The 15,254-nt window shown below is 39.6% G+C and overlaps 1 protein-coding gene across 1 annotated transcript in view; it reads right to left on the reverse strand.

The window, feature by feature from the left end:
* Positions 1-15,254, reverse strand: part of LOC137193569 (potassium voltage-gated channel subfamily B member 2-like) — a 28,018-nt gene that overhangs the window by 9,146 nt on the left and 3,618 nt on the right. The window contains exon 2 of the mRNA XM_067604787.1: positions 13,712-14,492. Coding sequence (XP_067460888.1) covers positions 13,712-14,296 — 585 coding nt within the window. The 5' untranslated portion in view covers positions 14,297-14,492. The remainder of the gene's footprint in view (positions 1-13,711; positions 14,493-15,254) is intronic.

A 15,254-nucleotide genomic window follows, 5' to 3' on the forward strand; every position in this document is an offset into this window, starting at 1 on the left:
ACAAAACTGCAGAGTTAAGCGAGAAAAAGAAGAAGCAAGAAGAAAGATGAGAGAGAAGATAGATAGCAAAAGAGAAAGGACAAAGGGAAGTAGAGGGCAGGTGTATCAAAGTATGTCCACCCTGCAGCGTCTTAATGGCTTAATGGCTGCCAAATGCTGTGACCTTGGCACCCAGGGCAGATTTAAAGCAGTACCAGGAACACACAAGCTGCTTTAGAAGCTATGCAGTGGAGGAAGAATTAATGGAGGCTCCACATTTAAGGTATAGTTGATCGATAACACTTTGAGTTTGAATCACAATGAGTCACAAGCAAAGGATTGAACACAATTCAATAGAAAAACATTATGTTAGAGAGATAAAAGCTGAAGTTACATGTCTTCCTCTGACTGTTTTGTGATTCTGAACAAAATCTGCTGTGGACTGCTTCATGGCCCCACATCCTTTCCTCCCTAAACTTTGGTCTTTGTCGGGGTGAATGAATGAGTGGGTACCCATGAAATGTCCTATGGATATTCATAGGCCCCAGAGGATTGATCTTAATGTTTTGGTGACCATAGGTTTCTAGAAAACTATCTGGTGAATAAGAGAAAAAAAGTGCCCTAATTATGAGAAAACAGGCATATCTCTTTTTGAGGCACTGGAGATATTGATGTCACTGGATGATGCAGATGTTGTTATCACTGGTATGTCAACAATGCATCATGGGATTGTTAGGGTGAAAAGCACACTCTGATCCAGACAACAGACCCAGGTACCAGACACCAGCCACATTCTGGCACATCACTGAACACTCATAATCCAAAGATCCTGTTCTCAAATCTACAAGACTGTTTTCTCAAAATTATTCAGATGACATAATAAGTGTCATTAATAAGATTATGATAAAAGTGTAAATCAAAATATTTTTTGTGAATGTATGTACAGATAATAGCTGCTGTCATACCAAGCACTGCAGAAGTAGTCAAAAGCTTCAATGCAATTTCACTTTTACTGCTACAAGTCATACCATTATTACTGCTACTATTACTGCCACTACTAGTACTATACCTGCATACACAGTGGTACGGTCCACACAAACATACATATGGAAACATAAACCAGCATGCAAATCCACAATCCACACACACCACGGGCATACAGACACACACTGTATAATGTATAACATGATAAGGACTAATAGAGCATATGATCAACTTATACTGTAAAATATGGTGCATGTTATATGTCCAATAGTGTGTAAATTAAGTAAATTATCTCCATCTCGACCAGCCACAACAATGTTGGAATAACACTCTGAGGGCCATTTTGCATAATAGCAACCAGTGCCTTTTGCTGATAATACATTTTGCTACTACTACTACTACTACTACTTACTAAGTAGCACATTGAATGCCATAATAGAGTATTCTTCATATTGTAGCATTGTTACTTTTACTTAATTGAAGGATCTGAGAACTAAAAACAATTTTCATCATTTCAAAAAGGATAAATGTAATTTAAACATCAAATTCACCACACCCCACAATGAAGTATGAAAGGTAAATATCAATAATGGAAAAGGTTCTACATGGGGAGCATGACTGTGCTCAGTAAATTTGACTATATTCTAATCTGCCCATTAGAATTCTTATGCACAAGTGTAAAATGTATCCTACTGATGAAACTACTGTACAAGAAAGCAAAAGTCAGGGGGTCATGGGGGCACCAAAAACAGTAGGAATCAACATCAAGCACCCAAAAATATCAACAGCACATTTCTGCCAGCTGTATGCTATACCAGTTGTTAAAATTGTATTACGTCTTCCAGGCAAACTGGTTAATTCCTCTTATCAGGCTGTACATGTAAGATGAGTTCTCCTCATTGTCATCATTATACTACAACTACTGATGCTTGTTATTACTCTGTATCTGCAGTGGACAGCATGCAGAGAGAGGAGGATGTCAGACCAACAGCAAAGAAGGAAATCAGAGAGAAATTAACAGAGAGGAAAATGACAGAATGAAAGAGGATAAAATGACTGGGCAGAGAAACCCAAGCCTTGATCAATATGTGGAGGTATTTCTGGAACAACAAGCAAAGGATCTTTTGGACAGCTGCTGTTTCTGCAGAGGTCAACACAGTTTATTTATAAAGTTGCCACTTTCACCAGTCATATTGTTTTTCATCTGCTCATGTTCTGAGGATATTCTGATACATTCATGCATACATCCATTCATTCATTCAGATGTTCTATATTCACTGTGATAAATATTAGGAGTACATTGTTAATAGTGTATGAGTGACTGATAGCCAATGTTAGAGGCACAGGTTGTTTTGTTTTTCTTCCAAGGCAACATGTGGCCATGGGCAGTTATGTTGTAATGTCATGATGATGGCTGGATAACTCAGTGCACACACACTAAGTTGCACAACACAACAGCAGCAGCATTTCTTTCACAGATGGGTTATCAGTCAGGAATCAGAGCTGGGAGGAAATTTGGGGGTTTGGATGTGAGGGAGGGAGGCTACCTTTAAGGATTTGGAAACGCTGCCTTTTAGCCTTTCCCACCTCTTACACTCATTCGAATTTTTTGATATAACTTAATTAAATTGGACAGTCATCTCTGCAGCAGCAGTTACATTTCCATACCAGGAGATGGCAACTAATAAAGTCCAGTTTTAATCTCCCAAGATGACATTTATGTGCAACATTTATGCTATTGATAGAATTCTCCTTACAAAAGAGGTTTAAAGATCATTCTTGACCTTAGAAACCACTGTTGAGAAATCTCCTCACCATAACTAAGTGGTTATTATTGTAACCATGATGACAAATGTCCCCTAACATTAAGATTTTAACCCAAACCATGATCTTTCTCTAAACCTAACCAGGTTTGTACCTAAACCTACTGGAACTTTAAACTTTCATAAAATTAGAGGAACAAAGTCATTTAATTTTGAGGAGTATTTGTCTTAAAGTATTTGTCTTTTTTTTTTGATTGACCCATATTGACCTTGGAAACAGCAGTTTAGAGGAGCTGAAAAGAGCAGCTGAGTTCCATGGAAAATGTACAACTCATTTTCATATGAAGACCATGTTATTTGATTGAAATCAATGTAAGGACTATTTCTCTAGTCATGGTTGAGATATAGTCATCATAAGTCGTCATTAAAATCAGAAGGTTTACTGGTATCTTAAGGATAAAAGTGGTCAGCAAACAAAATGGATTTTTGACCTGAGGGTGGCAAAAAAACAAAAACTGGTGCTGCTCTTGTTGTTCCCTTTGTGGTTGCATCCGACTAACTGAAGGCAGTACATTATTTTCAGATAACCTCTCATTCTGAGCTCTGACTCGTCTAGGGTGTCCTCATTCTTTTCAAACATGCTTGATATTTTTATCATTAGCTTTTTTCTGTTCTACTTATGTGGTGACGTGTCTTCAGGTGCACATTGTACAGAGTTCAATTACAGTCAGGAAATGTGAGATGTTATATTACAGGTTTCATTGCTGCTGAGAGAAATGGTGACCACATGAAAAGAGCTAAGACCTGAGTCAGTGTTTAACAAGACAAACACTGAGTATCATTAGGATCTGAATGCAACTATGGTATTCAGCCTCTCTTTCGCTCTCTCTCTCTCTCTCTCTCTCTCTCTCTCTCTCTCTCTCTCACACACACACACACACACACATACAAAGAGACAGAGAAGGAACAGAAGCAGAGAGAATAAAGAAAGAAAGAGTGAGAATTATAGTAATAACTCTAAAGAGAAGCATCTGACTGGCCTGTGTGACGCACTGAGCTGTAATTAGCCTAACATGGTATGTTATTAGCCATCCAAGCTGGGTGATCACTACAACACCTACACTCAGCCCGGATGGAAGCTGCTTTACCGTGGATCAGTTGGTTTAAGGCTGTTTGAAGAATCTTTGTTGATGTGTCGCTGAGACAGTTTTTTTGTGACTCACTGAATGGCTCACAGAGGCTGTGCTGCTCCCTACACCCAACCACATCAAAGCAGTTTGAATCGACCTGAGACGAGCCATTGACCAACCAGTGGTTGACACCAATGTCCATTTCTAGCTATATGCTCATGGGGCAAGGCTCAAAACATTGCAAAAAGAAAAATGCTCATATTTATCATGCTGCCATGTCAGATATCCATATCTCTAAAATAAATTATGCAAATTAAAACCATTTTTCATATTTCGTACAAGAGCCAATTCAAAAAATTTCAAATCATTATGATGTTTTAAAATTTTACTGATCACCATCCTTTTCTGGCTAACTAATACAATTCAGAACCACTGTTACATAATCCTTGACATAAACTCTGCTTCAACAATCAATAATTAGTTCCACTAAACAAATTATATATTATATTCAACAGTGAGTTCTAAACAATGCAGTTTTTAGAACTGCAACTTTTACATATTGCAACAAGTTATTGCTAAATAATGTAAAAAAGGTTGTGGATTTCATAACAACAATTTTTCAAATGCACACTTTGGATGAAATAAAAGCAAAATAGTCTTTAAAAAAATGTTTATTACAAGATCCACTTAGTTTTTGTGGAGCTTTCAGCCACATATTGTGGCCTTTATTAGCAGATGGAGTTCTCTCTGTATTACCATCATTATAATTATTAGCAGTAATACTGCGCAACTCCATTCACTGATGAAGGCCTCGAGATGTTGATGAAAGCTCCCAAAAAAAGAGTAAAAAAAAAAAACGTGTTTCAGAAGTGTTTTCAGGTAAGTATCCCTACTTACTTAACTTAGTTTGTCCTGTTTGTCCTCAAGCTCACAAACAGGATAGGTTAACAGAATAAAAGAGTATGGTATTAAGCTATACAGGGTATATTTGCTACACGTGGAGGGAAGGGATGTTGCTAAAAAAGATCTGGGAAATAAGCAGAGCAACTGCTCAGTCATCAGTGCAGTGTTAGATTGATTTAATGCAAGCAGAACCTCCATCACATGCTCAGCTCAGACCTTTGACTGCAGCTTTGACAGGATCCTCAGTCTGTGTCAAACACATCTATTGGCTTTTTATTACACAACACTATGCTGGAGCAAGTGCACATACAGTATGTTCAGTGTTGAGGGTTCATCATCATAACAGCTGTGACACATTCAGTCAGTCAAAACTACTGGCTCCCGCACTGCCAGCAGGAACAAACGTTTGTGATTTGGTGGACCAGACTGTTAACCGGGGCACATGGAGGGGGAGGCTGTATCATAGATGAAAAATTAAACTAGAAAGTACTACAAGTACTACACAGCCATTCATTAATATTAAAATGTACTTATCTGTTGGTGTAAGGAGCAGGAAATATCACTGAAGACAAGTTAATAAAAAGACAAACAAACAAGCCAAAAAGAAAGCCTGGCAGTTTATAACACACACTGAGCAGTCTGACATTTGCCAACAAAAGAATTACAGTCAACAGGAGGAACTTTGCTGTAGATCGCAAATCACTTTGGATCAGCCTCTCTCCTGCTGGAGTGATAAGGCACTCTCATTTCAATTACAGCATTCTTATTGGAAAGCAAAAATACATGAGTTAATACACATCATTCTGCTGCTCTTCTCTGCACAAAAACTATAGACCTCAGAGTAGCCACTCAGCTGCTTATATTGCTGTCTGTGAAAACAATCTTCCTGCACAGTACTGAAGGAGATGCTTTACACGCACCACAGCAGTGACTCATTGTTGTCATTTATGATGTTCCGATTTCACTCAGCGTTTCACAATGAATTTCAAAACTCATGCAAGTATAATGATTTCTAATTTGTCTATTAACAAAGAGGATCCATCTAAATAACTCAATGCCAATATAATATTACTGTATGAAGAAGTATATTTTGTCTGCTGGCATGCCCATGTTGGTTATGAAAAACAACCTACATACTATATTATTGGGGGTTACTGGCATTTATGTCATGGCTTTTCTTTAACCACTGTTCATGGGGAGTGTGATGAGATGGATCGGCAGGTGCTGCCACTGGTTCAAACCAGTGCACCGTGACCCAAACATGATTACTATTTACTGCCATAATCTTAAACAATATACAAATGACATGCATAATGATGCTATACTCCAACATTTGAGGTCTGTAGTTTGTAACACTGATTGTATAAGTTTGTAAAACCCTTGTAGCATATTATCTATAGTTTACTTATAATTGTTCCTCCTTTTTATAGACATATTCAAATACAACTCATAAAGAAACATGACTATAATGAGATACTGTATTTCTTAGCTCAAAAGTGATTGATTATGTGAAGTATCATCAGAGAACAGTGCACGAGAGAAAGAGTAGAACAGTGAAAGAGTGTAATTATAGCTGGAGTGAGAGTCCTCTGTCAGCTATGGACCAGTGGTTCTTCAGAGAGATGACAGCCTCAAACAACACAAGATTTGACTTTTTTTTCCCTTTCCAAAACAAAAATAATGTCTTAATGTTGCATTTCATGTGTAACTGATGACTTAGTTCAACTGCAACCTTAAGCACGTTGTATTGCATCTTTGTATGAAGTGTGCTATAGAAATGAATTTACTATGAAGGTAAGCATTCTTACCTTACTGTCTTTTCATTAATATCAATCACCTCTCCATGTTGTGGCTTATATTTCATTTACACTTATACCATAGCCACAGAGGATACAGGCTTTTTATTGATGGAGGAGGTTTCAGATAACTGCCTATTGAAGATGTACTGCACATAGTATACTCTATATTTGAAGTCGATATGGAAACAATGTTGTACCGAAGGGTGAAGCTATCAAGCATAGCTCATGTGAAGAGCACATGCACAGTGATCCTACAAATTCATCAACTGTAAAAGTAAGATTTTCTAAACATTTCCTCATAATTCTCTTTGACTCGTTTTTTTTTTTCTGAAATAATTGAATCTGAACAATGTTAGCTGCTTACAAAAAGTGGTATGTTATCGGATAATACATTTTATTGAAACGTCTTGATTATAGATTACTAACATGTGCAGGGTATGATTAGATAGATTGCAGTCTGCAGTCTACCCCCACTCCTGCAGGTCAGACAGTGGAAAGGACAGACTATCCAACCTGCCAACAGTTAGTCTATTTGCAGCAGTGGCAGTCCTGGTAAAAGCCCGAAAGGAGATTAAGCCATACTCTTCAGTCGTGTGTGTGTGTGTGTGTGTGTGTGTGTGTGTGTGTGTGTGTGTGTCCTGACAACCCCGACTATGAACAGGTGACTATGCATGCAGATATGCTGACATAACGTCTAAACTCATTCAGAGTTTGAATATATTACAAGAAGGATGAAACTGGAATTTATGTACTACATTTTTATGCTTATGTTATTTACTTTATGTCAAATATATACTATACTTATACTAGAAGCATTTGACAGACTTACTGAAATTAAACAATCCTGTGTGCATGTGTGTGTGTTCACTGCAAAAGATACCGCAAAGAAAAACATGTCAAAAAATCAAATCAGAGCCAAAAATAAGAGGATTACACAGATTATGTAAAGTGTACTAAACTAATATGTATTACTGGAATATTTAATACTCATATTATCCAATAAAACTAAAAACTATTATTGCTAGTTGTCCATATGGACTCTGAATTGCTGTATGTGTGTGTGTGTGTGTGTGTGTGTGTGTTAGCTGCTCCTGAACAAATGCTGTACCATGTTTTCAAAATGGCCAGGTAATACTTGTGTTCTAATCAGCAGTAGCACTGAGCCGGACATATCACCGGGAGGAGTCTCTCCTATTGGTTAAGACCTGAGCTGCATCAGTGCTGCCACAGAGTGACACACGGGTGGTGTCAGTGCAGAGTGGCCTAAGCAGCTTCCCTCCTGCTGACACTACGGTTCCAACATGGTCACATGGACCGCTGAAGGCCAATGCTGTTATATTTATAGACTGATGAAGCATTTATAAACTGGACTTTCATTATCACAAACTATACATGCCATATACCATATTACATACATGTCATATATTGGACTCTCCCAAATAAGTTAAGTCGGTGCTATTGTTGGCCATATTGAAGGATACCGTGGTGTCTCTGTTCCACACTTTAGAATGAACAAAAACTGTCAACATGGTTCACAGCTGTTCAGTGTATATCAAAAACCTCCAATAAGTCTCTAGAGCCACATGCTGCCTTTCCACTAGGCATACACAAACAACTGTACAGCCAGAAGCCTCTGACTGTGTAAGATTGGAGATGACACCACTGTAGTAGAGCTTGTCACTAAAAAAGATGCGTCCATCTTTACAATAAAAATGAAAAAAGTTTAGAAAACTCACAATTTCAAGGCTGCAAACTTTAATACAATTTCAATTTAGACAATTTTAAGACAAGTCTTCTAGTTTGTCCAACTTTCACCTCTGTTTTGTTACTCCACGTTGGAGTGACTGATAATCTTACATTGTCACACCTGTGAATTTTTCACTCCTGTTAATGTTAAGAAAAAATGTGGGGGGTAAAACTGACGCACTGCTCAGTAGCTATAATCACTTTTTTAACCTGACAAGTTGTCACAGTTTCTCACCATCACTGTGCAGATGCGTTCATGTCAACACTATTTGCTGCTGCAGCTTCCTCCACCACCCCAACCTCTTCTTGACTGTATGTGCTATATCTTTGGTGTTGTTGTTTTAACTAAAAAGTAATGTGTGTGTTTATTAATGTGGGGTTGGTCTCAAAGAATCTTAAAGAATATTTTCCACTAGATCTGAACTGTAAAATCCTTTGCTGTAAATGGTAAATCTTTGATGTCAGAGTGTTCGACTGAAATGATGGTAGCCTCAGAGAAATCAGATGTGTTATGACAGCCAGTAAGATTCCATCTGTGTGACCTGAAATTCAAACTATTGATTCAGCCATTACAGCCCAGAACTGGGTTCTACAGATAATAAGGTCCTGTGTGAATCCAGCTGATTAAACCCACAACTCTGAACAGTCTCTCCTCATGCTGTTGACAATGCAGTTGACCTGGACGACTCTGCAATCAGTCAGCTGAAAACAGGCGATCAGTTAACTATATCAAGTTTTCCTCTCTATTCTTGTGTTTGTGTGTGTGCCTTTCCTTTTTATACAGTAGCTGTCCTTTCCTTTCACCTCTTCTTTTTTCTCATATGATGTTATTATGTCAAAAAGATGAATCAAACACAAGTCAGCCAATTAACATGACTGTACACTCACCATAGTAAGTATGTTAATAATACATGACTGAACAGTCAGAAATTTAGATTGCATGAAGCTTTGTAATCACACTTAACATACAAACAATATTGGACAATTCTGCAAAAACCTGGATGATATTGAAAGTTTTGGGATGTTAACTGCCAACATTTCTTAAGTCATAAAACTTAGGTTGTGAATAGCAACTAAGGTTGCACAGTTTGTGGTCATGATTATAAAAAGCAAGATTACCATAGGTCTCCCCTCCTCTCCTCTCTACTCCTCTCCTCTCCTCTCTACTCCTCTCCTCTCCTCTCTACTCCTCTCTACTCCTCTCTACTCTTCTCTTCTCCTCTCTTTTCCTCTCCTCTCCTCCACTTTCCTCTCTCTCCTCTCTACTCCTCTCCTCTCTCTCTTCTCCTCCATTCTCCTCTCTCCTCTCCTCCATTCTCCTCTCTCCTCTCCTCTCTACTCCTCTCCTCTCCCTCTCTCCTCTTCTTTCCTCTCCTATCCTCTCCTCTGTCCTCTCCTCTCTCTTCCACTCCTCTCCTCTCCTCTCCTCTCCTCTCACTGCATGCTGGGAATTTGAGCGTGTGAGCAGGTGTGGAGTGTGTGGAGCTGCTGAGTGAGTTTGGGAAGTTTGGACTGTTTTTTCCGGTTTTCAATCTTTCATCCTGTCCCTCAGGAAAAGGTAAGAGGATTTTAATTCAGTAATTTGTGGATTTAGTGAGCAAAAGTTGGTATTAATCGTATTGTTTCACTGAGTTATGGTGTCCCTCCCTGGTGAGGGTTCGCCTCTCCTGTCCATCAGACCTGAGATAAGAGTTGTGGCTGCTCCACAGTACACTGTGGAACAGGTTCTCTTGGCTGTAGGAGAACAGGTTAGTAATGAAAATATTAAATAAGTCTGTCGTGGCCCCTCTCCAAGAAGAGCATTTGGTTCACCTTCAGTGGAGAGAGGCCTGGTGTTGGATGATTTGTATGTAGCCATTTCACCGCTGTTTGTGCCTTCTACACGGATCACCGTGTCAGGCATCCCCCTCTTCATCCCCAATGAACTGCTGGAAAGAGAACTGGCCTGCTTTGGAAAGTTTGCCAGCGGTTTCAAAACAGTTTGTCTTGGGTGTAAAGACGCCAGACTGCAGCATGTTCAGTCACTACAGAGACAGACGTTCATGTATCTGATCAATCCTGCAAAGGTCTTAGAATTGTCTTTCAAAGTTAAATATGAAAACGGCAGCATGAAATGTTTTGACTGTGGCGATGTCAATCACAAATGTTCGTCCTGCCTGCACAAAGAATGGACTGTACAGGTGAGTGGCAAGCTGCAGGTGAGCAGCAGGCTGCGGATAGTACTGGTAGCAGCGGCCCACAGGTAGCACAGAATGAGCTGGGGGTGACCACAACTGGCACCCTGCACCCTGATACACTGATTAATGAAAGTACTGAGAACAGTGACATGAGGGACAAGAACTCTGATAATACTGAGGGACAGGCTGTGGAAGAAAATAAAGGCAGTGGACAGACAGAAGGAGAGGTGAGTGACATTCAGACAGCTGAGGCTGAAAGTGGAGCAGGGAAAGGCTCCCTAAATGCATAAGAATAAAATATGGGTGAAGCACCAAGAGTGGTCTCCTTTCCTTGGAGGGGTTTCACTGTCCTCTCTTTCTTCTTTCTCTCTCTGCTCTACATGGAGGTTTTGAGAGTAGGAACTTTATACATCAATGGAGGGAGGGATGGAGACAAGAGAGCCTCTCTCCTCTCCTCTCATCTCCTCTCATCTTCTCTCCTCTCCTCTTATTCTCCTCTCCTTCTTACTGGAAGGAAAACAATATCTACTTATTGTTTTCCTTCCAGTGAAAATGATTTATCAGCAGTTGTGTATTTGGCAGTAACAGACAAATGCCCACTGCTGTCCCATCATTAGTAAAGGACTAATGCTCTGCTTGGATTATGTTTTTAGGAGCTGTCTATCTGCTCTGATGCAGACAATAAATAAGCACAGTAAGCTCACTGAGCTAAACAAATTGTCAATGTGTAAATGTGGCTTGTAGTGTAAAAGCACTTTGAGTGGTCAGAAGACTAGAAAGGCGCTATATATAAATGCAGTGCAGTCCATTTGAGCGTGCACACACACACACACACACACACACACAGACACACACACACACACACACACACACACACACACACACACACACACACACACACACACACACCTCAGTCCAATAATACTAGTGACATGTTATAAAGACTACTGTAAATATCAGATACAGAAATATCAACTGTGTAAGATATGACTATTGATGCATTAGACTTTCTCATATAATAGCTCTTTGATAAAGGCAGGGCTGTAGTTCTGATGTCAATATCTACTAACTCAGTGGGCAGAGAGGGCCTACGATGGTTAATGGGATAAATAATAAAATCTTGTTTCCATTATGAAATATGATGTTTACTTTTCAGACCTTTCTCTAGTTTAGTTTTTTTTCTTGTAAAATGCATTTGAAGGAGTCACAAAGTAACCAGATTATGAATCACACTTCTAACTAGTCAAAGCAGTTAATTTTGATCCCAGACTCAAAAGCAGTGCCGTGCTGTCTGTCTAATGCAAGCACAAGTGGGAGGAATTATGTTGGTTTTGTTGGTTTTCCACATCTGATGCAAAGACTCTAATACACACCTTTGTGTCATCCAGACTTGATTACTGTACTGTTTTCAGGTCTGCCACGTGATACTAAAAGTCTTCAGATGGTTCAATATGGTGCAGCTAATTTGTCCATATTACACCAATTCCTAGCCTCCCTTCACTAGCTCTCTATTCATGTTAGATCAGACTTTAAGGTGCTTCTGATGACCTTTAAAATCATTTGATGATATTGGGCTATACAAATAAAATTGACTTGACTTTACAAGATAGAAATGTTTTTGTAATTTGGGTTAATTTCAGCATTAAAAACACTCACATGCTTTCCTCTAAAGACACCTAAAGTCCAATACAAGCCTGTACACAGGAGAATATGCAGCTCTAATCCATCCTCCTCCTCCTCTGTGTCTCAATACTTCATAGGTGAAGGAGGATTATGGTCCTGAAAGTTCTCCAATGACCTCTGATGTTTTTACATTATGGATCTGAGGCTGCTAATCATAGAGACAGGCAGAGCAGAGCAGGAGAAAACAGATCTGACTTCCTTCCAGGAATGATTGGGACTAAACACTAGTACCTCAGTGTAGGATAACATACACTGCCAACAAGGACAGCTTTAACATCAACTATTTACAACACACAGAAATTAAAGTAATGATGACATATAGTATAATAGGATGGTACCAATATAAAACAACTGTACTTCATACAAGTATAAGAAGTATAAGGTATTATTATAGAGAAATATTATCAGCAAATGCATTGAAAGCATCAAAAGTAAAAGTACTCATTTTGCAGAATGATCATTTCAGATGGTTATATCATTATCAGTTCATATTATCAAATTTTCATTGTTGACACATTCATGTGTAAGCAGGATTTCTAATGTAGTAGATGGTTGAGGTGGTACTGAATTGAACTACATACTGTTGTTTATTCTATAATAATGCATCACATTTTATAGACTGATCATATGTTTTAGATTAAAATGTTTATCTGTTAATGTAAACAGTAAGTACTAGAGCAAATGCAATTACTAGTAAGTTACTAGCAAGTTACTTTCCTCCCCTATAAAGTGAACACACACAGGAATCCACATTCACCATGAGTGTGAATGGCACAGTTTCACCCTGTTGATGGGCTTTAAACCCCAGACAAAAACCAGCAAACAACTTGTTGATTAAAATCATATGCATTCAATTATTGCCCACCTGCTTGGAACTCCAAATGCACAATACAATAAGTTACTCAGTGATTGTAGCATGAAATAGAACAGAACTGACTGGCATAACTAAATGTTGTTCCTATGACCTCAGTTCAGCCAATATGTACAGTAAAGAAATCTCTTTGAAGGCTTGATTTTAATATCAATTCCATAAAGTTGAGGGTCTCACAAGTGACAGATTTAAAAAAGAAGAATGGCCATGTCCTGGTGGCCTAGGGCCTAGGGTTTAGGAATTATGACCATGTACAGTAATTTCACTGTCTTAGTTTGAGTCTAGCTGAAGACATTTGTTGCATGTCACCCCTCCCTGAGCTTGTCTCCTCTTTCCCATCAAAATAAAAAAAAGCCCAAAAATACATGAAAAAAGAATGGTTAAAATCTGTGTTAAAGACGCTGAGAAATCATGACTTTTAGTCCCTAGTATGGATCAAGCTTCAAAAAAACTGTTTGTAACACAGACTTTATGTTATAAATGTGTAGTCTGTAAATCTGGGTTATTCTGTCCTTCACAGCCACAGAAGACATAATAAAATAGTTTTACCATGCAGGCTGACTAGGACTTGGTCATGTAGTTTTACACAACTGAGAGATTCTAAATTTGAACTATCATACCACAGGATCACACCTTTACCAGGGTGTTTATAGAGAAGGTGTGCTGCTGTTGTTACCTTTGCGGCCACAGATGAGCTGGGTTTCTCCAGCAGATCCCAGAGTTTCTGTCTCTTGTCAGGACAACAGCCATGGTCCTCCTCCTCTCCCTCCTTCTCCCTCAGCGTCTCCGCCTCCCTCCTCAGCTCGTCATTCATCTGCTCCTTCTTCTGGTGGTACCGCGCCTGGCAGCATGACTCTAGGTAGATCTCGTCAATGCCCCAGTAGTCCAGCTCTTGGCCGAAGGACAGGGCACACATCTCCTCCATCATGTGCAGCTTTCCCGTTCTGTAGAAGTTGAGGATGGAGGAGAAGGCCACGGGATGCCGGTCAAAAAAATATTCGTTCTCAGTGAGGCTGTAATCATCACAGATCTCCAGCAGTGATTCATGGGTGTTGCAGTCTCTTAGCCGTCCCAGACGGGTTCTGGGCAGCCGGTCCAGCGTTCTCCACAGGACTTCATGGGTGAGACCTCCGACATTGAGTCTGACCCTCCGGGAGCGGGCCTTGATGCGGATGATGTCAATGGGTTCAGGGGGGAGTACAGGACCCGCAGCGGGCCGGGGGTTGACTTTGGATGTGTTGAAGCTCACTCTGTCTGTCATGTTTGCTCTGTGTGGGCTGCTGCTCTCTCAATTTAGGGTTACCTCAGAGTACAGAAGTTGTAATGGTGTGTGTGAGTGTGTGGAGCGTTTCTTGCTCAGTATGATTATCGTGGTGGTTGGTGGGCAGACAGTGTCCCAAGCCCACCAAGCTCACCTGGCTGTCTTCAGATCACTGAACTCCTAGTTGGATCCATGGCTGGAAAAATGGGACAACACACATTAAATATACCAGTCTGAGCAGAGTGAATGAAATAAATTATTCTCAAACATGGGTTTCAGATACACAGGGCATACAGATAGGTGACAAGGGAAGGGAAAAACCAACATGCAGTGTGTCAGTAAGGTGTTGTTCCACCACAAGCAGCAGCTTCAGTGCTCCTTGTCAGAGATTCTCCCAGTGTGTGAAGTCTACTGGAGCGATCAACAGCATTTTTCCAGTAGATATTCTTATTTGGTGTTTTGATGGTGGAGAGTGCTGTCTATTGCATCACTCCAAAACCTGCCATATTTGCATAGCTTTTCCCTTAATTGACACCGATCTGTAACACAGCTGTTTAATTTCATTAAATCTGATTAAACTTTATTACAGACAATATGCCACTATCAGCATTTGTGAAGGCAGTGAATGACACAATTGACTTGTGTCACCTGGCTGGATTAACTTGCTAGAGGGACCCCATTAACCCCCAGTTCCTGTGCATTATTCATTTCTTGGCAAATGTTTTTGTCCAAATTGCATTACAGTTTGAGGTTTAATGTCTCGCTCAAGGACACTTCAACATGAGAAGTGGGGGGACACACCACCAACCCAACAATTAATGACCAGCCCCGTGTCTCAAATCCAGAGAGCTAGAATACACAAATGAATTTTGGAATATACAACACATAAATACGAAACTGACGATCAGGTAATAAACCAGGCGCCATCTTAAGAGCCTGATATTGTCACTTGACATTG

This window comes from Thunnus thynnus, chromosome 12, assembly GCF_963924715.1.
Source record: "Thunnus thynnus chromosome 12, fThuThy2.1, whole genome shotgun sequence".
Taxonomy (NCBI): Eukaryota; Metazoa; Chordata; class Actinopteri; order Scombriformes; family Scombridae; genus Thunnus; species Thunnus thynnus.